This window comes from Macrosteles quadrilineatus, unplaced genomic scaffold (genome assembly GCF_028750875.1).
Source record: "Macrosteles quadrilineatus isolate MER2022 unplaced genomic scaffold, UCM_ALF_1.0 Scaffold_1__1_contigs__length_201487025, whole genome shotgun sequence".
NCBI classification, from domain to species: Eukaryota; Metazoa; Arthropoda; class Insecta; order Hemiptera; family Cicadellidae; genus Macrosteles; species Macrosteles quadrilineatus.
Genome location: NW_026542594.1, coordinates 183060689 through 183088175, shown reverse-complemented (window position 1 = coordinate 183088175; position 27487 = coordinate 183060689). Strand labels below are relative to the sequence as shown.

Here is a 27487-nt window from a genome sequence, read left to right as displayed (position 1 = left end):
ATACACTGAGCATTAAATCATGGAAACATTTTAAACTAAAATGAAATTGAAATTTAAAGAAAGAGTAATTTAACATTAAAACTACTTAATTTAAAATTGATTTGTTTTACATGTCAATCTTTTTCACTCTATTTATTAGTAAGCATAAAGATATAAGTGCAAGGCCAAAAATGTAAATCTTGGTTTGTTAGGACACTATATAAATATAATTTAAGATGTATTGACAATTTTAAAGTACAGTTTAAGTCTCAATTACCCAATTTTTGGTCACCAGTCATTTTGTATTGTCTGAACCAACAATCGCAAGACCAATAGATGGAGCACGCCTATCTAACATTCAAGAAGCTAAAGCCAGGTCCGCCACCTTACTTTAGGATAGAAGCGCTAGATGCCGATGAAAACGGCACCAAAGCTCAATGTTCTGCTTTAAAATAACTCGACATTTAGCCTACTTAGACTAAAGGTAAATCATTGAAACTTTGTATGAGAGATGTCAATAAGTCTAGGACACCATTGGTTCTTATTATTAAAAGCTTAAGAGTTAATATTTTGTATTTAAAATCTTCAAATAAGGTCTGTACTACTAAATGAGTTTTAAAATATGACATGAAAAAGTTCGTCGGCTACTATTGTTTTATTATTTGGTCAGAAAAGTTAAAGTGGTGGATTTTGTAGCTAAAGAGTTGAATTTTTTAGATCACATTTTATTTTTTTATTTTTAGCTGGTGTAGTTTGGTTGTAATTTAAATTGTACTATAGGGGCTACCCGCCGTGCCACGTTGCGTCATGCGGGCAGATTCTGCCTACAACCTCACTTGTAATACCGTTAAGTTTGGAGCTTTACAGAAAAGTTACTAAACTAATTAGAAAAACATGGAGTACATAAAAATTGTCTTCGTTTTATTCTTTGTATTCATCTAAAAATTAATATTTGTTAGCTCTTTCACCAAAATTAATATGACAGTCAGAATATAAAGGAGAGATTTGTATAAAGAATTTCAGAAACTATCTTGTGACTTTGAAAATTCGTACATTGTAAACCAAACGCCAGAACTTTATCAAACTTTAATACGATACGATATACATACATATATGGTAAATTAATTTGTAGCTTTTTTCTTTCGCCCAGAAAGTTTTTGCTGTTAATTGTGTAAACTAACTTTTTCTAAGAAACGGTACACGCTAGAAAAAAAATTAAAAGCTTATTTGGATTGTGTTAGTATAGAAACATTTCTCATACAAAGACGTATTGTCACGGATATCATTGATATCAACTAACATTTAATTAATTGCGCACGCTACTAGGGCTCATCACAGCCGGCAGCCACTCATTTCTCCTACCTGCATGCTAATTTGATAATCCTCACGTCTCATTTTTCGGATGAAATAAGACCTGTGACTGAGTGAAATCCATAACATTATACTTATATTTGACAGATACAGAAGTGATTTTTTTGTAAGTTGTAAAAAAAATTGTGATGATGGTATCAACAAAATATAAATTATAAAATGTTACTGGTTTCAATAGAAGATGCATGTTAAGAGTCCTTGGAGGCTAGCGGCCATCTTAGATTTGCCCGCCATAAGTGGAATGTTAATTTTGTTAATTTCAAACCATCGCTGAAGAGTTATTTACCATCTCGAAATAAGGTTTTCAAACACTAGAGTGATTGTAATTTAAATATCTAGTAAACTGTGAGATTAGGGATTTTCTTTGTAGTTCTTTACGAGTTAGGACTCTTAAGCCTTTGAACATAACAACTGGCATTGGATAAATGTTATAATCTGATGATTCTAATAATGTTTACAATGGTTTTAAAACATGTTTTCAATATTATCTTATCTTTCCACTTAACCTGTCCACGGCAGCATTAGGTCATCATCAAGACTCTAATATAACCATTAAGAAACAAGTATAAGTATACAATTTAAAATCCCATACCAAGTTACATGTTAACCTGATTTATAAAGTCTAACATTGATAATTAAAGTAAAACATAGTTACTAGAGATATATTATGTACAATTTTGGTATATTAACAGGATTTAAACAATAATGACAACATTCAGTACAAGTATATATAGTATTATGTACCCAAGTTAATTGGTTGAATCATTAACATTAGTATGTACATTATTTACAAAAATCTATTATAACATTTTATATTAAAAAGACATGGTACAGCTTGTGAAATGGAAGCTGGCACTTGACCGTCGCTCAAAAACATTATGTGCCATCATTCGGGATGCGTCAACTGTCCTTGCGACCCATTGTTAAGGTGCTCAAGTACAAGAAACACGGACATACACCCCTTGAGTCAGCGGAAATGTTTGCAGTTCAGCCTTTTCTTTATCTCCAACCTCTCGTCAAAACAACCCACACCGAGCCCAAGTGCCAGCTTATGTGTCACGAGCTGTACTGTGGTAATAGATAGCTACCTTATCGTAGGTGATGAAAGAAGATACCAGTTAGGAAGCAATATGTAAGGACTGGAATGCAGAAAAAGGATTCCCTAACTTGTTTGGCAAAGTTTGCTAGCAGTCAACATATTTTTGTCCTCCATTTTGTGTTGAAAACTGCTAGTTAGTGTTGTGGTACAAAGTTGCTCACTTCCATTTATGAATTGTATCCAAAAATTGTACTAAATTAAGTATTGTTTTACATTTTCCACCAATACAGTCCACATTAGCCACTTGACCCCATTGTATTTTTGTATACAACTACTGTTGGCGTTTTAAAATTTAAAATAAGCCCATGAGAGTTTTTTTTTAAAGGTTGTTATTATTATAGGCCTATACAAAGTCTCTGTTATTGCCTTTTTTTATTCAATTGCGGAAGCACAAGTCTAATTTTATTTTGCTGCATTGAGACAAGTTTGGCTTAATGTCTATTATTATTGCATATCATTAATGACAGTTCTATATTTTTCTGACAAGTAATAGTTTTTATTTTACTCTACCGTATATTACAAAAATATTCTGGTTTATGATTTTTGGCAAATTTTCCTATTATGAAGTAGATATTACCGTAGGTGGCTTGATAGGACCTAGACCCAGGGCCATTTTACTTTTTCACTGAAGGTTAAGAGTCCTTGGAGTCTAGACGTTTTAACTCATAAAACAATTTAAAAAATACAAAGTTTTTTAAATGTCTCAGTATACTAGATATTTAAATTAGAATCACTTTGGTATTTGAAGAACAAATATTTTGAGACGGTAAATAGCTCTTCAGCATCTGTTTAGTAATAAGAAAATTAACATTGCTCTTATAGGGGGAATTCCAAGATGGCCGCTGGCTTCCATGATCTCCCTTGGAAATCAATTCAAAACAACAAAGACAATTTTTAATCTCATAGTATACAAGATATTTAAATTATGATTACTTTGGTGTTTGAAAAACTATTTTTGGATTGTAATTAACTATTTAGCAGTTGTTTGAAATCATCCAAGATGTCCGCTATCCTCCAAGGACTCTTAATAAAGGGTCACTGCACCAAAATCAGAGAAATAAAAAAAACACAAAATATTATTATCGACTATATTCATCCATTATCAATTATAAATTAATTAAGATGGGGACGCCACCAAGGTGTGTATTTCAAACCAAGTATGGGTGAAGGATGAGTATAGAACTTTGGTGTGAGGTGATCTGAGTAGCTTTGTTACTGACTCAGATCCAGCAATAGGTCTTATGACTTTATTTCAGCCTCTCTTTGAGATAACAGTCAATTTGGGACGGATTTCAATAATAGTAATTTTATTATTTCAGGATTTCCAAAATCCTAAGCCAGCTGACTTCTATTTAGCGAGTGTTTTGCGTACTATATACATGTCCGGGTTACCTTGAATGTTTTTCTCTTATTTCTGTACAAATTTTATGCAAGTGCTTTTTCTTTGATTGTATTACCAGGGGTAAGTGATAGCCAACAAATATATTTACTTTGTTTTTTTCCTAATTTTAAATCTGGTGATATATTGATAGTTAAGAAGGAAAAATGTAACATTTACAAGGACAAAACCTACATTACAATTGTCTTTAGTTGATTCTTAGGGTTAAAAATTTATAAGGGAGCATGTTTAATCTAGGAATTATTTCTAGTATTGTATGTATCTAACATTAACATTCTATCAAAAAGTACAAATATACCTTAAACCAGTACTTTCTCACAGCAGACTTCCAAACTAAAACAATTCTAAAAATGTCTTTTACCATTTTACCCTGCATTATGTGGTGTCTTATCTCAGTTTAAGCCATTTAATATTGTGTGATATTTAAAAAGTATTCTTTCATTAATAACTTTTTAAATAAACTAAATAGCCTTATTGAACACTTGTTATAAAAGGGAAAGACAAGAAATTAAAACTCATAAAAATTACGCTGACTAGACGTTGAAGTATATATTTTTCAACTCGTTTTCACTGATTCTTTTCACTTCATCTGAAAACAACACGTGTTATTAAAATTTGTACTAAAGTAAGAGGCATGTTTTTAAGTAAATACCGTTTTCAAATTTCTCCGTTCCAGCGCTGCAATTGGCATTTTTGATATTTGTGCCGTGTACGTGCATCTATTGGCAAGCCAGCACCGGAAATTCGGCAACAATCGGCCATGTTTACATCCGGTTTCGAGCATTCGAAATGGTGCCGCCAATTGAGACTGCCGCCGACTGTGAAGCACGTGCTGTAATTAGATTTTTAAGTGTTAAAGGTGTGAAAGCCATTGAAATTCATCGACAGATTAGTGAAGTGTATGGCCAGAACTTTATAGGTGATGGAATGGTACGCAAGTGGGTAAGGGCATTTAAAGACGGCCGCACCAACGTTCATGATGAGCAACTCGCCAATTCATCAGTAATGACAGGTGGCCGGTGGCCACCCAGTGCGTTGCTCATCATAAACGTTGGTGCGGCCGTCTTTAAATGCCCTTACCCACTTGCAAACCATTCTGTCACTCATAATTTTCTTACCAAACACTTCACTAATCTGTCGATGAATTTAAATGGCTTTCACACCTTTAGCACTTCAAAATATGATTACAGCGTGCACTTCACAGTAGGCAGCAGTATCAATTGGCAACATCATTTTGAATGCTCGAAACCGGATGTAAACACGTCCGATTATTGCCGAATTTCTGGAGCAGGCTTGCCAATAGATGAACATACTTAGCACAAATGTCAAAAATGCCAATCGCAGCACTGGAACGGAGAAATTTAAAAACGGTACTTACTTAAAAAACATGCCTCGTAGATACATTTTGATTAAGTTTACCCAACCTAATTCAGTTTTGTGCTAGTACTTTGAAATGAAGTAAGAAGTGTTGAGAATGATTTTACTGTATTTCCAATCCAATGTAATACACAAAACCGTCATAAATCCATCATTGAATTATAAAAACAAACAAAAATACTTGTTAGTTTGGTTTAGTTACTATAAATAAAATTAATGACTTAATCGACACGTAAAAACATCAAATATGTATGAAAATTTCATTTATTCAACTTTTTGAACACTTGTTGGTCTTGTTGTAAAGAGTGCAATACAAAAAAAAAAATGTATTCCTGTCACCTGATAATCACTTCCTCCTTGTCCGAGACGAGCAGAGCCGACTCGAAAGAGCAGGTTGCTTCAATTTTACACATAAAGATTTTCTTAACACTAAAACTAAACTTCTATTGATGAAAAAAAAACATTAAAAAAATATGTAGGTACTACAGCGGTGGATGAATTTGTTGTAGCTATAGTTTTTCATTGAAATATTCTTTTTGGCTGTAGTACTGTACGACTAAGACTAGTATAAATGGGACAGTGTTCACATGACTTCCTAGGAGAGCTACGGTTGGTCTTATCGTATGCATTTTCACTGAGGTTTTTATCCATACTCAAATCTATCTATTTAGTTTTTTGTGTATGCCTCATGACATTTAGATTCTAGAGTATAGAATAACATATTTACATTAGTTATTTAATCATGTAACTTACCACTGATTTCAATGAGGTTTGCATTTTTCTGTTGGATCACCACAAAAAACTCCCTAGCGTTGGACAGTTTTCCCACTACCCAATGGTCCATCGTCGTTTTCACAATTGTTTCCGCTGATGAACTACCAGCCGCTGACAACCTGGACAGTATTTTTGTTCCAATAGTACATAGGTAGTTTAAGAATACCAGCATAGCTTACATATTTAGGTTGTTTTCACAAAATAACTAACTTTAACTATAATTTTGGCAACAAAAGATTAGTATACTACCAATATACAAGGCCAGTCTAGACCTACACCCAGAACCCGCAGCCGTGCCGAGACTTGTATGGCTATACAGTATTATTCCTACTCGTTTTAAACATTTTTAATTGTTTTAGTTTTTGTTATTTATTCCTCACCTTTATGCATTCTGAAGAATTTCTGACAAACTCCTAGGAGCGACAAAAACGTCTAGGCTTGACGATGGCAAAACCGGTAGCCATTAAGACTACCAAGGATTATATTGGCAACAAGGTATGTAAGGTACTCTGGTATTATACCGATCACACTGATAAATTGACTTTCAAATAAGATTTAATTAGTTTAAATAAGAAAATCTAACAAACATAACCTAACCTAACCTAAAACATAGTCTTCTGTTAGGTTAGGTTAGGGTAGGTTATAATTATTAGATGTGGTTAATATAATACCCAAGTACCTTATTTAACTTCTAGATTAGTCATACCACCGGTGTCCAGTGTTGGGAAGTAGCGCGCTACAAGTAGCGACGCTACAGTAGCGCGCTACTTTTTTTGTAGCGTTAGCTGTAGCTACGCTACTTTTAAGATTTTGTAGCTTTAGCTGTAGCTAGCTACATTTTTAAAGTAGTTGTAGCGGAATTTTAGCTACTTTTCTCGCTACATTAACATTGTTTGAGATAGTGATTTTTATCATAACCTCAACCTTACGTGAAACAACCTCTTTTCAAACTGAGATTTTCAAAAAAAATTAGGCCTACTTTCTTGGCTTCACACAGCTGGTTGCAGGTTGCAGCCGTTTCATTCCCTATTACAACGTTGTGTGGACATGGAGGCCATTAAATGAGTGTTGAACACATTTTTGGCTCTCATTTCTTTAATTTACTACTCTATGATTACTGTCAGATAAAATAAAATCGCTAGATGCAGACGACGTTTAAACGTTACCGGTGACAAAAGACGCTATCGAATGCTTGCAAGTGATTGACAGGGAAATTAGTAATAAATTTAGTTTCTTTATTATATCGTTAGTGTTTCAACTTGGGTTTTAATGGAAACCAACTCTAAACCTTAAAATAATGCGAAAGCTGGTCTATCAACCTTTGCTTCTGCCGTTGATTGTGGTTCATCATCACAAGCCCTTCCTTGGTTAGATTACGAAGATTTTTCAAAGGTTTACTAAATTAACATAGAGGAAATTACCTGATGAGATTTAAGATATGCCTAGACTACATGATAATTGTGACGAAAAAATCTCCATATAACATGAAACTTACATTGAAAAAACAGCTCTTGTATAGGACTATTCCTAGGCTATGCTATGGTTTAAGACGAATACCAAGCTCCAAGTTCAATTATTAGGAATATATCTGTTTAGTCCTTGCAAGAACAAGCCTACTATAGCCAACTTGTTACATAGCCAAGGCCTACATGTTATTTTTACTTTACAAATTTCAACATGTTTAAATGAAAAGCCGATTTCAGAATAAGTTGCTGAATGCTGTTTTCTGTACCAACTAGGTTGAAGCACAATTTGCCCTATGCATAATGACAATAAAGGACGATTTCTTGACATTGAAAAGTGTTATTCATAGAACAAGTAACTTATCACTATGGTTAAAAGTTATAGCTATGTCGTTTTTCACATTAAAAGTAAAGAAAGGCAATAAACTCCAATTTCAGTAGGCTAGGCTCTGTAACACAAAAAAGTATTTTTAAATAATCGTTTTACAATATATTGGTCTTAATTGTTGATATAAGACATCTATAAATGGATCTATATTAAAGAAATAAAATGAGCTTTTAAAATATTGTTTGGTTGTATGGCCTTTGAACTTAATGAAATTTACATATAAGATGCTTAAAAATAATGAAATATTTAAAAATAAGTTAGGTACTAAATATGATATGGGACACCCAACTATTTGGTTCTGTTGTTGTAATGTTAGGTTTATAATGCCAACAAATTAAATACAATCTAGGAATAATTTGTTTTCCAAGTAATGTTAGATACAATACTAAAATTTTTTGTTTAAATGTTTGTTCAATAAAAAATGTAGTTGCAATTAATTTTACATTCACCTAATGTGCGTGGAATAAAAAGTAACATCTTTGGAAAAGTAGCTAAAATTGTAGCTGTAGCTACATTTCATTGTAGCTGTAGTTGTAGCTAGCTACTTTTTCGGAACTGTAGTTGTAGCTGTAGCTAAGCTACTTTTTTGGAAATGTAGCAGTAGTTGTAGCTAGCTACATTTTAAAAGTAGCTTCCCCAACACTGTCGGTGTCACACTTGAAGCCTATTTGTAAACTTCTCCAGTTACCAAGTAATTGATAAGAATGTTGCCAACACTGCTACTAACCTTGCGTGCTGAGCGTTGATCTCAGCCAACAGCCGGAGGACCTGAGGGCTAACAGTGACGTCAGAACTCAGTTTTCCGTTACAATGTATTGTACTCTTGGTAGCCAAGTTCATCCTGTTGAAGTAGACAAACCTGTTGACAGTATCCGCTGAGGTAGCCGCAGCGTTAGCTTGTGAACGCTTGACAGACGACACTTCAGGGACCAACTTGGTCAGTCGGGGGCCGAGAAACGTGTCCCACTTGCGGAACATCTCCATCGTCAGTTGTTCATACTCTACACACAAACAAGAGTATTAGTTGTGTGCGAGTGGATTATAATAAATATGAATATCGCATAGCTTATAGAGGCAGAGCATAACCTTTGACTATTGATAAAACTAGACATTCCATCTTCATGGAAGTTGTTGCCGGGTTTCCCCTAAAAATCATTGTAGTTGATGTGAGCTATCAACAGATTGTGCTGATCTAATTTACTAGCTTTTGTTGAACCTTTTACCTTTGACTATTAATACAACAACTTCTGTATCCAATAGTCAATGCTTTTACCAAGTCAAACTAATGGAATGACTTATTGTGAGCTATAGCAACTGTTATAACCTATCAACTATAGAGCAACAAAAAATATGATAGAAAGTAGAACTTTAGACACTAGCACACTCTGTGCAAGCGGTGGTAGTAAATATAATATTTTATAGTTAAAAATCACAAAAGTTGCAATCACTTTTGAACCGTAATTTTTACGGAAATGGGATTTTTACCAATTTGTTCAGATTTTAAAGGACAATAACATACTACATTTTTAGGGAAATTGTTCGGGCCATTTTTTAGAAAATCCTATTTTTCCATTGTTTTATAGGTTTTATGAGAAAATCCCCATTAAAAATTAAAATTTAAAAAAAGAAGAAAAAAACACTTGGAGATACCTTGGATTAGTACCTACACACGGTTGCACCCGCGACTGATCAGTGGGACAATGGAGTTGGGGAGTAGTTTATGTCAATACCTAAAATATCAATGAGTAAAAGGGATCTGAATGTAATAAACAAAATAGTAAACGAGTACCTACCTGGTATAAACAAACAGACGACGCAACAGCCCAGCCTGTATACTACCAGGTGGTACATAGCTGGTAGAGGCTTTATCTGACTAAGAAATACTTTTGGTACCTTCCCTACACTGTTGGTGTTACTGTGGACATTCTCTGGGCCCGTCAAAAACCTGTAACGAGAAATAGCTTCTTGAAAAAGCTTTCCAAAGTAAGTTTGTAAGAGATACATTCGTTATAAAACAGTTCCAATTTGTAAATTACAAGACAAAATGTTGTTCGGATTCCACTACAAACTGTAGGTCCCTTAGTTGCCATTGGCTGCATCAGGGCATAAAATAACATGCTAACTGGGCGACACAAGTGTCACCTAGTGCTGAGATTTTGTCGCAAACAATTTTTTTTTTTTTTGATTAACTTATGCAAAAATTTCCAGGGAGGGAACCCCAGGACCCTCTTTTTGATGGGGGGTACTCCATACACCCCAGACCCTTAAATCCCTTAAAATATGCTCTGGGCTGTATAGGCTATTTATTAACAGCTGTGTCTAAGGAACATGTCAGCCTTAGTCACTAAATAAAACCAACATTCGTATGGTCGCCATTTCAAGATAAAGCATTGAAGTTTTGTATTTACTTGTATATTGTTGTGAAAGTACTTAGAAAAGTTAATTTTACAAAATAGTTTTTCTTTTCTTTTATTTGGCAATGTATACAAAGATTAAGTATCCACACTGCTGACAGTCTTAAAGTAAAAGATTAAATAGGCTCTAAGAAAGGCAGAACATGTCGGTTAGGCCTACTACTTTTTTTATTTTTAGTCTATTCAAACGTTAAATGGTACCTATAACTAGGTTTAATATTTGTGATAGACAGACCTTCCATAACTACTAATAGGAGTTGTTTGTAGAATGCCGTTGTAAACGTCTGATTCCAATATTTTTTCTGACAAGACGCTAGAGACTAGATAACGGTAAACCACTTGCATATCCTCTGGTTCCAGACCACTCCTGAAACAAAGGAAAAACAATAACATTGGTAGCTTTATAAGAGCTTTGTAACTAAACAATCAAAACAGTGCTTCAAAAGAATTCTAGAGTGTTCTATGAATCGCCATTGATTACAGAACACTTTATATTTTTTTTTAATTACATCAATATTGAATAGCCTAAATAAACCTACACTTAGGATTTAAAATAATGTTGCACTGATTTAAAGTGTTGAAACAAAAAAACTCAAAACTTCTTGATATCTCCTTTAACCTTCAATGAGTGTCTTTGTTTTTAAAGCACAATAGGGGACACAAAAGAGTTCTTTTGGGTAAATTGGACAAATATGTTAATATTTTATACATATATTAATACAAAAAGGTATAAAACCCATATATACCAATAAAAATGTGGATTAAATCAATAAAAATCTTTATTGACATATTTATAAAAGACTTAGGAAATAAAACGACAACACCCTAGGTGACACACGGAACAACAATCCATGAACCTAGTGGCCATAGAGGGTATAGGTTAGGTTCCGGATTTAGGTTCCGTGCTACGTACCATCAGCTTCAACAGGTTAGTTCCTATTCCATATACTGATTAATTCCTAATACGGGGGACGGAGGAGAGCGAAATGATGGTCAATCGGTCCCTAGAAAGAGGGGTGTGAGGTTACCTTTGAACTGCCGGCCGGCGATAACACATATATTCTAAACAAAACAAAAGCGCCTGGAGGAAAACTCCTATGAAGGGTTAACGTTACATTCTTTGTTTGAAGTTCATTGTTGGTGATGGTGAGTTCAAAGGTTTATTGCGGACATTTTCCATCACGATGGTAAAAAATAATACACAATGTTTCAGGATCTGGAATCTGATCCAGTCCTCAGGTGAAAAAACTTAACCCTTTGACGCACAGGAAAATCTTGTTATTTGGATTTTTACCGACTCAAATGTTTTTTGATAACCTTAACCCATTGGGAAAGGAATGTGCTGCCTGCAGTGCGCTCTGTCGGCAATTAATTGTGCCGAATTTGTAGATTTTTACTCCGTAATGACTCAAAAACCAATGTTTACAAATATTGTCATTAGGCGTAATTAAATTCCAAACTAAATCGTGTTACATTATTAATATCTATTCATGTACATTGTTAATATTAGTAAAAAGAAAAACATATTGTCTCAACATGTATATAATTTATAATCAAAATTTAGTCATTGGCTTATCAAACAATTACGTAGCCTACGTATTGACACTTTGTGGACAGACTTAAAGGGTGTCAAACTATCGAAATGTTGAACTATAGAAAGTAAATGGAGTTTAATATACAGGAAAGTAAAAATACAAGTTTTATATGGAAATCACCCAAATTTATTAAATAGGTACTAAAAAGCTTAACTATTTCACTGTTCATTAGTTGAGTCTCAAGTCAATAACAAATGACATATTAATGTTTAAGTCAACTTACATCACAATAGTAACCATTAAATATCACTTGACAAAATATTTTGTGATCTTCGGTTGTTTTTCATCCTGATTTCACTCATAAAACTGGAAAGAACTGGTCCCGGTCATTGACCAGTGATCGTGTCAAAACAAAATATCGATCGCTAATGTTAAGACGGGTAGCCTCAGCCCATGTTGAACTACAAGGAGTGTCGAACTATTGAAGGTTTACTATACTATATTATTTGTTTTTTAAGCTCTTTTAAAAAGTCTAGAGTGAAATTGGGATATTTGTGTTTTGAGGACCAAAAAATGAGAAAAACCATTTTTTACCCCATAAACCCCTGTTCCCATGGTCCGATCATGCTGCTTCACGAACCATTCAAGTTTATCCTGCCTTACACTTTTAAACCAAATTTCATCAAAATCGGACATATATAAAAATTTGAACGAATGGTGTTTTTGGCCTCTGGGGACATCAAAATGAAAAAGTAAATCGGTCTCGGGCCTAGATCTTACTGTGCCACCTACAGTAATAGCTACTTCCCTATAGGGAAATTCGCTAAAATAAATTATGTATTTTCATTAATGAACAAAGCTTTTTGCTCAAACTCCCCCATAAGGATGTTGGAAAAGAAAGGCAACAATGGTGACCCCATGGCCATGCTCGCATCTTGATAGTACAATTTACCCTCTAATTGGAAATAGTTACACTGAGTACAGTTGTCGCATTAAGTCTGGTCGGGCGGCCGCGCTAGGGCCCGGGATGTAGGGGGGAGTGTTTATTGCTCATTTCAAAACATCTGGCCCACTCGGCTCTGGGGTTGTTCAGCTGTCTTCATGGTTAGGCGTGGTGGAGGGGGTGGGTGAAACATACACAGGACGGCTAGTAGAGACGGAACCGCGCTCCTAGACTTCTTGCGTTTACTGTACACGGTTTCAAAAGTTCCATTAAACCAATTGTCCATAAGAAACCTAATTTTTTTTAACGTAAACGCATTGAAGCCTCATACATTAAATTAGCAGACCAACCAATCAGTCAGTCTTCGGTTTAAATCAGACCACTTTGGCTACCCATTCTGAACAAGGAACTAAAGGATAGGGAACTTAAATGTTCAATAAATAGGGAAACGAGTTCTCCTCAAAATTCTCAAATTACGTCAACTCGTTGTAAAGCCGTGATAGGAATAAAAAGAATTAACATCCTTTTTTGCAGCATCGTACATCGCTCAGCCGTTTTGTTGGTTTTATTTTTCCAGGGACCGGACGCCACTTCCGGCTGTCTCCGTGTTTCGGATTGGTCGGCCATGATGCTTCAGTCTAATTGGTGGAATCATTGCAAACTGTGCGATTAGTGTCCCATTGTATGGGCTGTTTACCCTACACCTTTTATAGACTATAGTGTTTTGTGATTGGTTATTATTTGCATGTTGTATCATGACTTGACTGCTATACAGTGCAAATTTTTTTTACTGCTGTAATGTGTAATGTACTAATGTAATGTGTTAGTAAAGTTACCTGGGAACGGGATAAGATTCCAGATCCCGAAAAGTTGTGTGTTGTTTTTTTACCATCGTGATGGTAAATGTCTGCAATAAACCTTTGAACAACATTAACATGCATGTTCTACAGTAAAATTTATATTAATAAATAAAATTTACAAATTACTCACCATATTAGACTATCATTATAGAAGAACGAGGTAAATTCAACGACAGGAAACGTTGCCTCTAGTAGATTGACAAAACACTGAATGTGAAGGAATGTTTGCTTATCTAGTGGTAGGAACTTCACACCTTGAAATACATCCATGATATCACAGTTTTGTAGGTTCAGTGTCGTCAGATACTGCAAAACAAATAACCTTCATCATCAACCATTCATTTTATTTTTAAGTTACAGATACATTGATACTTAATTGCGGACAGAAATACCAATTAGTTTGGCCTGCAGCTTTTTGTAAATAAAAAACCAAACATTGTTCTTCATCAGACAGGATTTTAAAATCAGCCTTTGTACATGGCCCCCCTTTGTATGCACATATTAACATTGCTGGAGGAGTACAGAGTATACAGTTTGGCAGCAAGATGATTGCAGTAATTATGGCTACTGTGGCATTAGGGAAACATTGTGTTACTTTCTTAACTACAGTATTGTAAAAGGAAAAAACTAACACAGAGGAGTAAGATACAGAAGATACATTCAATGGTACACTTAAGTAGTGTCTAGCACCAGTCACTTGTATCTAGTTTAAGTTCTATTGGTCATTCCCTTCCGCTCTCCTTTCCCCCCTTACCATCACATACTACAGCGCTGACGCTATAGGAAGAGCCTGTGCGCTACAACTGCTGTTGTAAACAATAATCATTCGGGCTCTTCTTTATTTCCACCCCACCAATCCCGAGCTAAAAGCGCACGGTTGATCCATAAGAATGATTCCACTGTGTCTTACTTCTCTGTGAATTTGAATGATTCCACTGTGTCTTACTTCTCTGTGAATTTGAATGATTCCACTGTGTCTTGAAAAATGGCGGGTGGAAGTAAAGACGACGAGCACTGTGGTGAATGTAATTATAAAGTTACTAATAAAACGGGAGGTATTTTTTGCGGAGGTATATGTGAAAAGTGGTTTTACCTCAAATGTAGCAAAATAACTAAAGAAGAATGCAAAAAAATTGAAGAATTGAAGGGTAAAGCTATGTGGTTCTGCTCTGCATGTGAAAGTGAGGTTAAACGTTTCATAGACCGTTTGAAAAATGAACATTTGAGTGGCAATACCAATGACAATACCAGCTTAAAATTGATCTGGGATAAATTAGACTTGATTCAAACTAAGTACGTTAAAATAGATGAGCGGCTGAAACAAGTTGAAAACTCTAGCAAATCAATTCCAACCCCAAACATTATTGGGAATAGGCCTACCACTACAGACGAAAGTGATCGTTGCACATCCGATTCAAATGTAATGAACAATGAAAATGTTAATATCGAAGTATTAAATGTTTCTAGTGTTTAAAAAATATCTGATGGTTCCAATGATATCGAAACATATGCACAAATAGCAGCCCAAAATAAGACTACCAATCAAGATACCAAGGCTCTGGGTAGGCCTAAGCCTAACCCCCGTGGCAAGTTAGATAAACTTAGCGAAAAAGAGAAGAGGTTATCTGTTAACCATAGTAAGAAAACTGTCGTGGGTTCTAAGCCTAGTGTGGAGAATTCCAATTTGATTTCGGCTCAGAAGAAGGAGTGGGTGTTTGTATCTCGATTGTCACTACAATGCAAACCCGAGGACATTAAGGAACATTTAGAACAGGTGGGCGTTAATACTAGTAACGTGATTTGTGAAGAAGTTAGGACTAAATTCCCTGGCTACAAGTCCTATAAGGTAGGAGTCAACCCGGAAGACGTAGACAACATTATAAAGCCGGAACTGTGGCCTGAAGGTGTACTTGTGTGTGAGTACACATCACCTAGACCTAAACCTAGACCGTTCCACAATGATAGGAAGAGTTTTTTATGGAATGCGAGACCGCAACGCAAAAAGAACTAACACCTCCTAAAGTCCATATGGAACTAGGCCTAGGCCTATCTACCTCAACATCACTACATTGTAAGTCAAATGTCGTAGGCCTACAGCGTAAAGGATCCTGTGTACTTAAATGTTTATTCTTAAATGTTCAAGGATTACAAGGCAAGCTAAATATGTTAGAAATAGAAAGTACAGAAAACGAGTATAGTATTATCTGCTTAAATGAACATTGGCTCGTTGAAGAAGAAGTGGAGTTCCTTAACCTAGACGGCTTCAGAAGTGCAGCCTTTTTTTTCGGAAGAATTTCATTAGGGGTGGTACTGGTATCTTTGTATCCAGCCTGATAAGTTTTGAGAATTTAAAACTGGATTGGCTCTGTGGCTATAGTATCGGTGTACCATTCACCTTCTGGAGACAGCAACATCTTTCTCACTAATTTGGAACTGTTATTAATATTCTTAGATCGTTTCAAGTGTAATATAATAATTGGTGGTGACTTCAATGCCAAATTTGATGTAAATAATAAACTACAAAGCGTGAAGCAGCTTGTCTACACTCTGGAACAATTTAACTGTCATTACATTAACAGAGCGCCAACTAGGTTCAACGCCTGTCTCGACAACATCTTTACCAACATCTCGGAAGAGTTATATTCTTCTAAAGTGGTCTACCCTGATATGTCTGACCATGATGGGCTGGAGCTTACAGTGGAGTTGGTCCAATCTTCTACTCGACCAGAAATACCTACAGTTGTCAATAGAGACGTCTCTTTGAAGCGTTTACAAGAATTTAAATCCAATTTACTACAAATTGACTGGCTGCCTCTGTTAAACTTTGGTAATTTACCTGCTGAGGACTTATTTAATGTTTTTTTCTACACTCTTCTGGATGTTTTTTACATAAGTTACCCGGAGAAAATCGTAAGAAAGAAGAACAAAACTTCGAGTGGTGCAGGAAAATCTTGGTACACACAGGACTTGAAAAAAATGAAAGAAAGGACTATGGCCTATTGTACAATACTTCAAGCTTCTCCTAGCGAGGTGACACTTAAGGCATACAATTGCAGTCGGAAGATCTACAAATCGGCAGTCAACCAGGCAAAACTAGATGCAAACGACAGATCCATCGAGTCCGCTTCCAACTAAAGCCGAACAGCTTGGAACATCATCAAGAAGAGCACAACCAACAATGTTCCGGATGTCGAGGTGGGGATCTCCCCTGAGGAGTTTAACAACTTCTTCATCAGCTCAGTAGAGGAAGCCAGAAGTACCATTGATCAGCCTGATGTGTCTTCAGAGGAACTGCTTCGTAGGTCCGGTCGTTGTGAAGCTCACCTTGAATGGAAATATGTGTCCAGTGAGGAGGTTATAAGTGAAGTGCGGGCCATGAAAGCTTCAAAAAGTAAAGATGTGTTCGGCCTCTCGGGTTACATAATCCGGTATATTCTGAGTGCAATATTGCTTCCTTTGGTGTTGTGTATCAATGCGATTTTTAGGGAGGGAGTTTTCCCAGAAGTGCTGAAAATAGCACGAGTTGTTCCTATTCACAAAAAGGGTTGCAAAAGTAATGTCAAGAATTATCGACCAGTGTCATTAGTGCCTATTTTAGGTAAATTAATTGAACGAATTGTAAAGCACCAGGTATGTACACACTTTGATAGATTTAAGCTTTTTTCTGCATGTCAGTTTGGTTTTCTGAGTGGAAGGTCAACTACGGATGCCATTGATTGCTTTGTTTCTGGGATTTTGGAAGCTTTTGAGGGAAGGAGTCTTGCTCAGGTGACTGCGTGTGATTTGAGCAAGGCTTTTGATTGTGTCGATCATGGTCTCTTGCTGTGTAAATTGGAGCACTATGGCATCCGTGGTTGTCCTCTCCAATTTTTTAAGTCTTATTTAAGTGGTCGTTCACAGTTTGTTGATGCAAAGGGTGTGCATTCCAGGTGCGTTGAAGTGAAAACTGGGGTTCCCCAAGGCTCGGTCCTTGGTCCCCTACTCTTTTTGATTTCTGTCAATGATTTGCCACTTAGTATTGAGGGTTCTCAAACCACAATGTTTGCAGATGATACAACGTTCCTAACTGTTCACCCTGATCTCAATAGGTTAAAGTTATCTGTAGAACATACAATGAAACAAGCTGGGGATTGGTTTAGTGCCAATAAACTCCTTCTTAATGTAGACAAGACACAACACCTAGTTTGCCATACTAAAAACAAAGATTTGGGCTCAGGTGTAATTTGTAAAGAGGTTAGGCCCATAAAAGTCCTGGGTGTGTTGATTGACAGCAGCCTTTCTTGGTCAGCTCACATTGATTTAGTATGTTCAAAACTGTCAAGAGTTATTTATTTAGTGAATAGGTTAAAAACTGTTGTTTCTGAGAAATATATCCGAGTAGCCTATTTTGCATTTTTTCAGTCAGTGTTAAGCTATGGTCTGATTCTCTGGGGTAACGGTAGTAATATAAGTGATGTTTTGTTACTTCAGAAAAAGGCACTTAGAATAGTAACCAAATCAGCTCTCAAAGCCCATTGTAGACCTTTGTTTATAAAAACTAGGATATTGACTGTCATTAACCTGTACATATATGTGTGTTTACTTGATGTTAAATTAAAATTAGGAGACTTGGCTGTTAGAAAAGATTTCCATTCTCATTACACTAGATCTAACTCTCTACTTGAAATTCCGTCCCATAGACTAAGTAAATGTGCCAGTAACCATTCAATCATGAGCTTAAAGTTATTCAATGTATTGCACTCTGAGTCAAAAGCGTTGCCTGAGTTGGTTTTTAAAGATAGGCTATACAACTGGCTTGTTGAACATCCTTTTTATGTGATTAAAGAGTTTTTTGATGTAAAAGTTGTTAAGTTTTGATGTTTAATAGTTTATCTAGTATATTCTCCACCCAGCCTACAGCCTTCTTTTTACTTTTAAACTTTTAATTTTTACCTGTTATTGTCTGTGATATTAGCTTATTAATCTAGTCTGACTGGATTACTGTGTAACCCTATTTTACCATAATATGTGACTATGTCTATTGCAAGATTGTTTTGCTTAATGACAATAAAGGATTTCTGATTTCTGATTTCTTACTTCTCTGTGAATTTAACAAAATCTCACATTTTCTTACCGTGTTAAAATACAGCTCCAGTTTTTGTTTGAGATGGGTGGTATCCCTGCTGTTGGACTCTAATGTGTCGGTAAGCGTGTTGTGGAACAGTCTGTACATGTGGTAAGCCTGTCTGACAACAGCTAGACATACACTATCCTGGACATCTTCTCCGTGATACTTTGTACCCTCTATACTAGTTTCTGTAGGGACATTTACAACCTAAAACACACATCACTTTATCAAATTAATTTGTATTCGGCCAGAAAATGTTCAATATGTAATGAGATCAGTGTGTTCAAAAGGCCAAGAAACCGCTTACCAGGTAGAAAAAAAAAACGCCATATAGCCAGTGACTTTATAATAAAATCCCTTTTTTTATCCTAAATGTATTTCCTGATTTCTTCATTCTGTTTTGAGTGAACGTTTTGAGGTATCATGTTGAAATAGCTCTTATAACATTGCTGTAATACTATGCTGGAATAATTTGCTTGATAAGGGTTCGTTAATATATGAAAAATGTAATGCATTCATCTAATACCACATACGCAACCAACTCTCTCAAGTTGTATAGCCACAGCTCATAAAACTCTGACACAGGTGGTTAGAAAGATGGAATATTGAACCTACTATGTACCTTTATGGTCTCCTCAAAGAACCAAGGTAGAACCTCTTTAATCCTAACAAATTGGGACCGATGGTAGTTCGGACTATTAAATAGTTTGGATTACAAAACAACGTGGCTAAAATGGATCGTAATTGTTATAGGAAAAGTAAAAAAAAAACGCTTTATAAAGGAAAATACAATGTTTGTTTAATACAGTAGTAAACATAGCGAATGAACATTACTGTAAATTGCAATAGAAACAATTACGGTGCTTAAATCAATAAAGAATTACTGTACTGTGTATAGAGTAGAGCAATGAGGCTTTCGGATTAGTGCACGTTCCGACTACGGGGGTTTGGATTAAAGAGGTTCTACTGTAACATTGAAATCTACAAAAACCTATCCAGATCAATAGCATCGTTTGCCTCAAGAGCAAAGAACAGGACATATAATTACACAATCCTATCTCTTTCGATTTAACCTCACAGAGTCACCCCAGTCTCGTTTGTCAATTGAAAGAAGATGCCCTTGAACACATCCTCCTGCAATGTACCAGCAAGTTAGATATGAGAGATGAGCCAAAGAGAAAACTCCAACCTGACTGTTCTCTCAAAAGAATCCTGACTGAGCTAACTGTTGGAGATTAGCAAGCCATGTATGAGAGACACTGTGCGGTCGGCATCACTTGAAGCTCGAAGCATGCACCAAGAACTAATGAAGTAAGTAAGTAATACTAGAGGACCCATGCTGCTCTGCAACGTTAAAATAAATATAATATCCGAGAAATAATTAAATTTATGATTTTTGATTGTGCAATACAGTAGGAACAATGATTCTACCTTGAGCTTAACTAATTCAAACGATCAATAGCTCAAATTAAAGCCTATAATTTACTGATTATTTTGAGTCTTCAGGACCCGTGCTGCTCTTCAGCGTTAAAACAAATATAATATCCGAGAAATAATCAAATTTATGAGAAAAAAATATATAGAAAAACGTTACCGGTACCAATACTGGAGCTATTAATTTTTTATCACATAAAAACCTTATGAAAAATTTTTATGTTGATTTTTCACCTTGCGTTTGCATGAAACTCGTACGATTTGAATAAATAATAGCTTAGATGAAAGCCAGTATTTTACTGAAGGTTCTTAGACTAAAATATATAGGATTATTAATTCATTCCGGTATGTTTTTTCCTTCACATATGTTGTTACTAGAGGCTGAAGATGAGTTTTGATGTAAACTTGAAATATACCACATTTTTTTAGTAAATTGTGATTAATTTATTTTAGTGATGAGTAGCCGACAACCTAAGAATAACATTAATATAGCATTATAAAATTATAACTGGTGAATGTACATCTTAAATTGAAGTAAGAATTAGAAGATAAATCAAATTATGTGTTTTGGTCGAGTAAATATGTAGGTAAATATTTACCGATACTTTATGAGAAAACTTTATGGCAAATCTGTGCGTGCATGCCTTCAATTTGAGACCTCTATCATAAAAATCGGTCGAGTAGAAGAGCCAAATGAACTCAGAAAATCATCCTAACTAAACATACGAAATACATGGAGAGCAAATTTCGTTAACGTGTAAGCCAAGTGGGATTATAGATAAATATATGTCAATGCTTGATGGCAAATCTGTGCGTGCATACCTTCAATTCAAGACCTCATTCATGAAAATCGGTCGAGTAGAAGAGCCAAATGAACTCAGAAAAGAGAAACAAGAGAAAACAGTATGAAAAAAACAGGTATCCGAGTCAAAAATCTTATTTCATCACATTCATCCTGCATTCTGTTTTAATCCTGCATATGGAAGAATTGATTGAGAGCTACAAATAACCTTTCTCATCTTAGAAAATTCACTTGTTCTATAAACTTTAGAAATAGTAGTCTTGTAAGTTGTTGAGTTTATACAACTTATGGCTATTTTTGTTCAGATAACAGACTTAACTTATTTGCATAAACACGGACAATTTCTTTGTATTCGTGATCAAGAGGAATCTTTCCATTGAGGTAAGCCTGTTCCTAATGAAAATAGCTCGTACCTATATTATTTGAATGGAATCAACAAATTATAGGAATATCAACAAGAATTTGACTAAGCATAACACATGTCTACCTGTATTTTTTTTTTTTTTTTTAGGGAGAGGAGGGAAAATGCTTTTACGCACACAGGTAGCCAGCCTGTAGTGTGAGACTCCTGAATCTATCACAGACTACTCACTAAAAAACCCCCCCTACTCTGTTGGACACAGACCTGGAATTGTTTGTCACATTACTTCAAGTCATGCCAACATGTGACCTAAGCCCTCAGGGCTCTCACCGTTTTTGGCATTCAGATGTCTACCTGTTATTGATCAGTAAAAAGTTATTTGAGTCGAAGGAGAATTAATTCGATCTGTGAATACACAGTGTCTTATTTCCGATTCAATTTAGAGGTTAAGATGTAAAATGTGTTAAAGTATTTCCTGTTAAAGTTATAAAGTTTAGTAATTCTCTTCCGTATCTCTTATTTATTGATTTATTTGTTAAAAGTTCAATGTTATACACATTGCCATTTTATAAAAACTTCCATGTAACATATATTGTAAACCTTAGAATAATGCTAAATAATTTTAAAAAGCAATGAATAAAATTAAATGATCAATGAAACATTAACATTACAAACATTACATGACATGAAGTCATTTTGAACTGCGAGAGCTTCAGCTATGTACACGACAAAACAACTACAGTAAAGTACAATGCGCACAGCCGAATGACTAGACCAAGTGTAGTGAGTGACACTGGTGACTTGGGTTGGCAGCAATGCAAAAGCGACTGCGGGCTCCCGCATTGAATAAACGATCCCATATAACAAATTCCATATACGAACCGCTCGCCGCCTGCGGTTTCTAAGTGCAAGCGGATGAATTAACAAACCTCCGTGGGTACCCGCAACTTCTGAAACAGCTCCTATGTGAATAAAAGCACCCATTTACGGCAATGCATTTACAAAACCGCCGCCGGCAACCGCGGTGAATAAAAGGGGCCTAGCCTAATATGTTATGCAAAGGAAAAAATATAAATCAAGACATTAATCTCTTGATTCTTGTTCAAATTTTCCACTGGAATTTTTGTCAGGAAACCATTTCCAGCACTTTGTTTTCTTTTGAAATCTAAAAATAGTGTACCGGTATCTAATTATATTTTCTTCCTAGTGATGTAGGCTACTTATGGACTTGTGGTTGAGAGGAATGGGCACACGGAAGGGACTAAGGCTAAAGGTGTAGTGACGTCATATCTCTAGTGGTTAATGTCTTCTCTTGAGGCGACACGATTACCGTAACGAAACAATGTGATTTCAGTGGCGTCCGTGGCATAGTTGGTAGCGTTTCGGATTGGTGTTCAGGAGGGCCGGGGTTCGAAACCCGCTGGCAGCACTAACTTTTTGTCAACAAATTTTTCATATCAGCAAGTTTGGTTGGTTAGGTTAGGTTATGGCAGTTTAATTTTATAATACTAAATTTTAAAATTAATTTTATAATTAATTAAAAATTATAAGTAATCATTAATTAGATTTTTATCTTATATAGTTTTTATATTATCAGCAAGTCTGGTGGTTAGGTTATGTTATGACACTTTAATTAAATTAAAAATTTATTTTATAATTTTAAAACAATATTTTATAATTAAAAAGTTAATTTTATAACAAAAAATTAAAAATTAAAAATTAATTTAAATTTTTTCAACTTAGCAGTCCTAGCGGCGAACGCTGACACTACAAGATATGTTATCCTTAGTCCCTCCCGTGTGCCCCACCGGTGGTTGAGATGTCTCTGTTGCATTCAGCAAACGTTACAACACGTATTAATTTAGATATAATCTATAGGAAAACACAGTTATATATTTAACAAGCTGTGACACCAGACCATGAGTTTGCTACAACACATACAATGTTGCAACAAGTGAGGTAACATGTAAGATTTCTGCTGTAAGTTGCGTTGCAAGCATGTTGGAAACGTCACATGCTTCTCACCCCTGACCATACAAACAAACTTAAACCGACTAAAATAAAACTTTATTTTCAATACAAAAGTGAATGTAAAGCTTTTGAGAAATGCAAGCCTATCTTTCTAAGATTAATTGTAATGCACATCACTCTAAATTGGACATGTGTTTGGAGATCGACAACAAACAAAGACCCACTCAACATACATTTTAATTTTAATGAATGCATTTTCTACTGAATAAAATGTAAGGCTTCATAACCTACCATAACAAGATAGAAGTCTGGCTCGGGATTGTAGTAGTAATGCCTAGTTTTCTCGGTGTGAAGACTCTCGCACGGTTGTGTTGGGTTGAATGTTCTACAACGGTAAAAACTTATCAACAAACAACTTAAAAATATTTATTGTCACTAGGCAGTAACCCCCTTTTAAATTAACTAACAACTTTTAGTCCATACTGATAAATATAGGTATATATTATTTTTAGCTGATGTGTGCACTAAAATGATTCAATCAGGTAAAAAATTAATTTTCTAGGAACTACTAAATACAATGTCTTAAACATTCTACCCCTTGAAAAAAAAAACATACCTATAGGCTATATTAAAACAGAATCCTGCTCTTCAATGCTTTACCAAATTATTTAAAAATTTAGTCAGACCCTGTAATTTTTTTTATCTCCGGAAATTACTACCATATCAAAATGCTACTACTGGGTCCGTAAGTTTTTGCTGACAGGCAGTCTTGGGCATAATGAGTGCATTTTCAAAGGCTCTACAAAATGTAAATAGCTTATGGCATGTAGGTTAAGGCACTTCGTATGTACGCTATATTTTATTTATTACGGTACTAAGCATGCATTTAACAATGCATTTATCTTACTGGTATGTAAATCTGGTTTGGTAAATAAATGACTTACAACAGGCTAAACAAAGAAGTACTGTAATTAATATTCAAAACACATGTTTGAAAAAATTATCTTAGGCAGGATAGTGACATAGGCCTATTTTATCGTCAATTAAATTTGTCAACTAACTTTTATGAGGTTTAGGCACACACTAGTTTGTTAAGTGAGAAAAAAAATTAATACAAAAAGACTAACTTATTTTAGACAGTGACAAGACTATCTTATCATTAAATTACATTATAACCTAATTGATTTAATTAGACAGACACACCAGAAAAAGTTAAAGGCAAAGACAAGTGAATGAATGCGCTGTAAAGCATTTATATCAATTGGCTATGATTAGCTGGTTATTCAGTCTGGATAGTCTATTAAAAGCGACAATAAGACATCTGGTTCCAGTTTTAAGCCATCAACAAAATGTCAAACAAACCATCGAATAGGCCTATTAGCGAGTGAAATTTACTCTCTTTCGACCCCCACCCAACCTTATGACTTGTAAAAATCAATACTTTGCCAGAATCTTTGCATATTGAAGTAGAATGCCTACAGTTTTACCATCTATTTACAACTACTTACTCTGTAAATTTAATTATTGCTTCACTAAGACCAACATTTTTCATTTTCTCGTCAATGTTAACTTTTGGTGGAAAGTAATACATGATCTTCTGATCCTCCTGAAAAAAGAAATGTCACGGTTCAACAATATAAATATAGCTTAAATACAATAAAGTAAAGCAAACCACTTATGACAAATTACTGGATAGGCTATTCATAAACTTAAAGTTACTTAGGAATAAAATACCCCAAACCTGCCAACTAAGCGAATTTCTATTAAGCCTAGTCTGAATTGATTTTAGGCCGTTAAATCTAGGCCTATTTAAATGACATAAGGTTTAACAGGTACCTAGGTTTGCTGCTACAATGAAACTGATAAAGTGTGTCTTTTAGCAAAATAATATATTATTATAAAATAAATTAATTTAAGCCAAGTTTGATCTAAATATGTCGTTAAACAAGCAAACTACAACATTTAAAATATTGGTAATTATATCGAGCTCCGGACCTGACACGTTTTTTTCAAAATGGTCAAAATTAAACGATGATTTCAAAAGTGAGTCATTTTTAGCGGAAACGTCCTGTTTTCCTGGAATATCGGAAAACGGGGAAATCTCCGTCCCTCTCACGCGTTCACAATTCTCAGCTGGCCTGCTAATGAATACTCACACCTTTGTTATTAAAATTATGGCCTGCTTTTCCGGGGATATCTATGAATGAACAGCGGTCAGATCGTTATAAATAACTTGTTACATATTCTTGTTGAGGATGAAATTCAGCACAATTTGAGTAAATTACCCACAACATGGGTTTTGAGCACAAGAACATTTTTCCCGTTTCCCAGGAAATCGAGGTCGATTTTCCAGGGGTCGATATAATTACTAAAATATTCTCTATAAGAATAACATGGAAATTTTAAATTTAACTTAATTTTTAAGCTCTTTAAAAAGATCTAAATTAGAGAGAAACTGAGAAATTTTGTGTTTTGGAGAACCTAAAATGAGAAAAACAAATTTAACCCCCATAAGTTAAAATCCACCCGCAAACCCCCATTCCCATGGTCCAATCAAGCTGATTTGCGAACTAATTCAAGTTTATCCCGCCTTACACCTTTGAACATAAATAGAATGAAACGATTGAATAAAAAATATTGACCTTATAACTTGGTTGTTTTTGACAACAGATCAGTTACAGAAGTCTACCCACATTCAGTTTCAAAGTGATCCTTGCTTTCGCTTATATGAATTCAAAATTTAGGCTGGGCCTATATGAATTTCTTTAATACAGTATCATTGTATACTTACTTCACCCTCAACATTGCCGTAGGAATCATTGTATACATAAAAGTATTTTAAAGACAAATCAGACATCATTTCATTCTGATTTCAGAAATTAAACAAAGAGATGTTGATACTTGATACCTGTTGATAAATACGTTTAATACTGTTTACCAAAATACCATAATGATTCAACTAAGTAAATGACACTTTAACCCTATCAAATTGTGTAAATGTAAATATAAACTTTAGTTTAGGTCGGGATAACCTAAAAAATAAAATCCAGAAACAGAAACCCAAACCCCTACACCCAAACGGGTCTGACTTAGGGGAGGTACAAATGAGGCATTTAGTTCAAAATTCCTCCGTGAACAGCGCTGTAGTAGAGAGCACTTTGGCAATGAAGGTTTTACTAATCGCAAAAATAATTCTGTTCATAAAATAAAATTATAAATGCCTCAAATTCAATTTTATTATTTTTAAATTATAAAATTAAACTATCATAACCTAACCGAACTAACCAAACTTGCTGATAAATAAATAATATAACAAAAGTTTAGTAATCAGAAAAATAATTCTGTTTATTAAATAAAACTAGAAATTGCTCAATTAAAATTTTATAATGACTTAATAATAAAATTAAACTGTAATAACCAAACCAAACCAACCAAACTTGCTGATAATAAAAAAAATCTTGGACAAAAAGTTAATGCTACCAGCGGGATTCGAACCCGGGACCTACAGAATATCAGCCCAGCACGCTGACCATTAGACCACCGAGGCCGATGGCTATCAATCGTTTTGTTACGGTAATGGCGTTCCCTCAGCTAATAAGAAGCCCTCAGCTGTCATCGTAGCCTCTTCTATACCTCCCCTGAGTAAATACCAACCAAAACCCTCCCAACAGTGCTCAGTCAGTGTTGCCACCCACCGGCTCCGAAATCCCTCATCACATCACAAGCATAAAAAATCCCGCTTTCGCCTCACTAATCCGTGCACTCTGTAAATTAACCTAAGGCTATAGTATAGTGCAAGAAACTAAAGTTTTCCATTCATTTTTCACCTTCATCTCTATAACGAAATCTAACACTCAGGAGCGTCATTTAGGGGGTAAGGGGGCATGTGACCCCCCCCCTGGTTCCTGGGCTAGGAGTAGTAGGAGTACCTGTTGTTGCTGTTGCTGAGCAGGTAGAGGAGATGAGAAGGGCATATTACCAAAGTGTCAATCTGGCTTCAGAAAGAACTACAGCACTTGTACAGCTTTGCTTAACTTATTCAGCGATCTTTCTTTACGAAGCTAAGGACAAAAATAAAAACTCCACACTTGTGTTCCTTGACTATTCTCAGGCTTTCGATTATATTTGTCACGACTTGTCAGGAAATTAAAATGCTTAGGTTTTGATAGTACATCCTTGGATTGGTTTAAATCATATTTGGCTAATCGGA

The 27487-nt window shown here is 35.1% G+C and overlaps 1 protein-coding gene across 1 annotated transcript; it reads right to left on the bottom strand.

Moving 5' to 3' along the window:
* On the bottom strand, positions 1–26297 carry LOC128991356 (vacuolar fusion protein CCZ1 homolog). Its single transcript, XM_054414166.1, has 10 exons — positions 26069–26297; positions 24786–24883; positions 23569–23662; positions 18716–18916; positions 13733–13908; positions 10500–10631; positions 9644–9795; positions 8578–8851; positions 5979–6118; positions 1–4437 (listed from the first exon to the last, which is right to left on the bottom strand). Exons 1-10 carry the CDS (start codon positions 26135–26137, stop codon positions 4382–4384), a joined length of 1392 nt encoding a protein of 463 aa, XP_054270141.1. The 5' UTR covers positions 26138–26297; the 3' UTR covers positions 1–4381.
* Positions 26298–27487: the final 1190 nt, after the last annotated feature.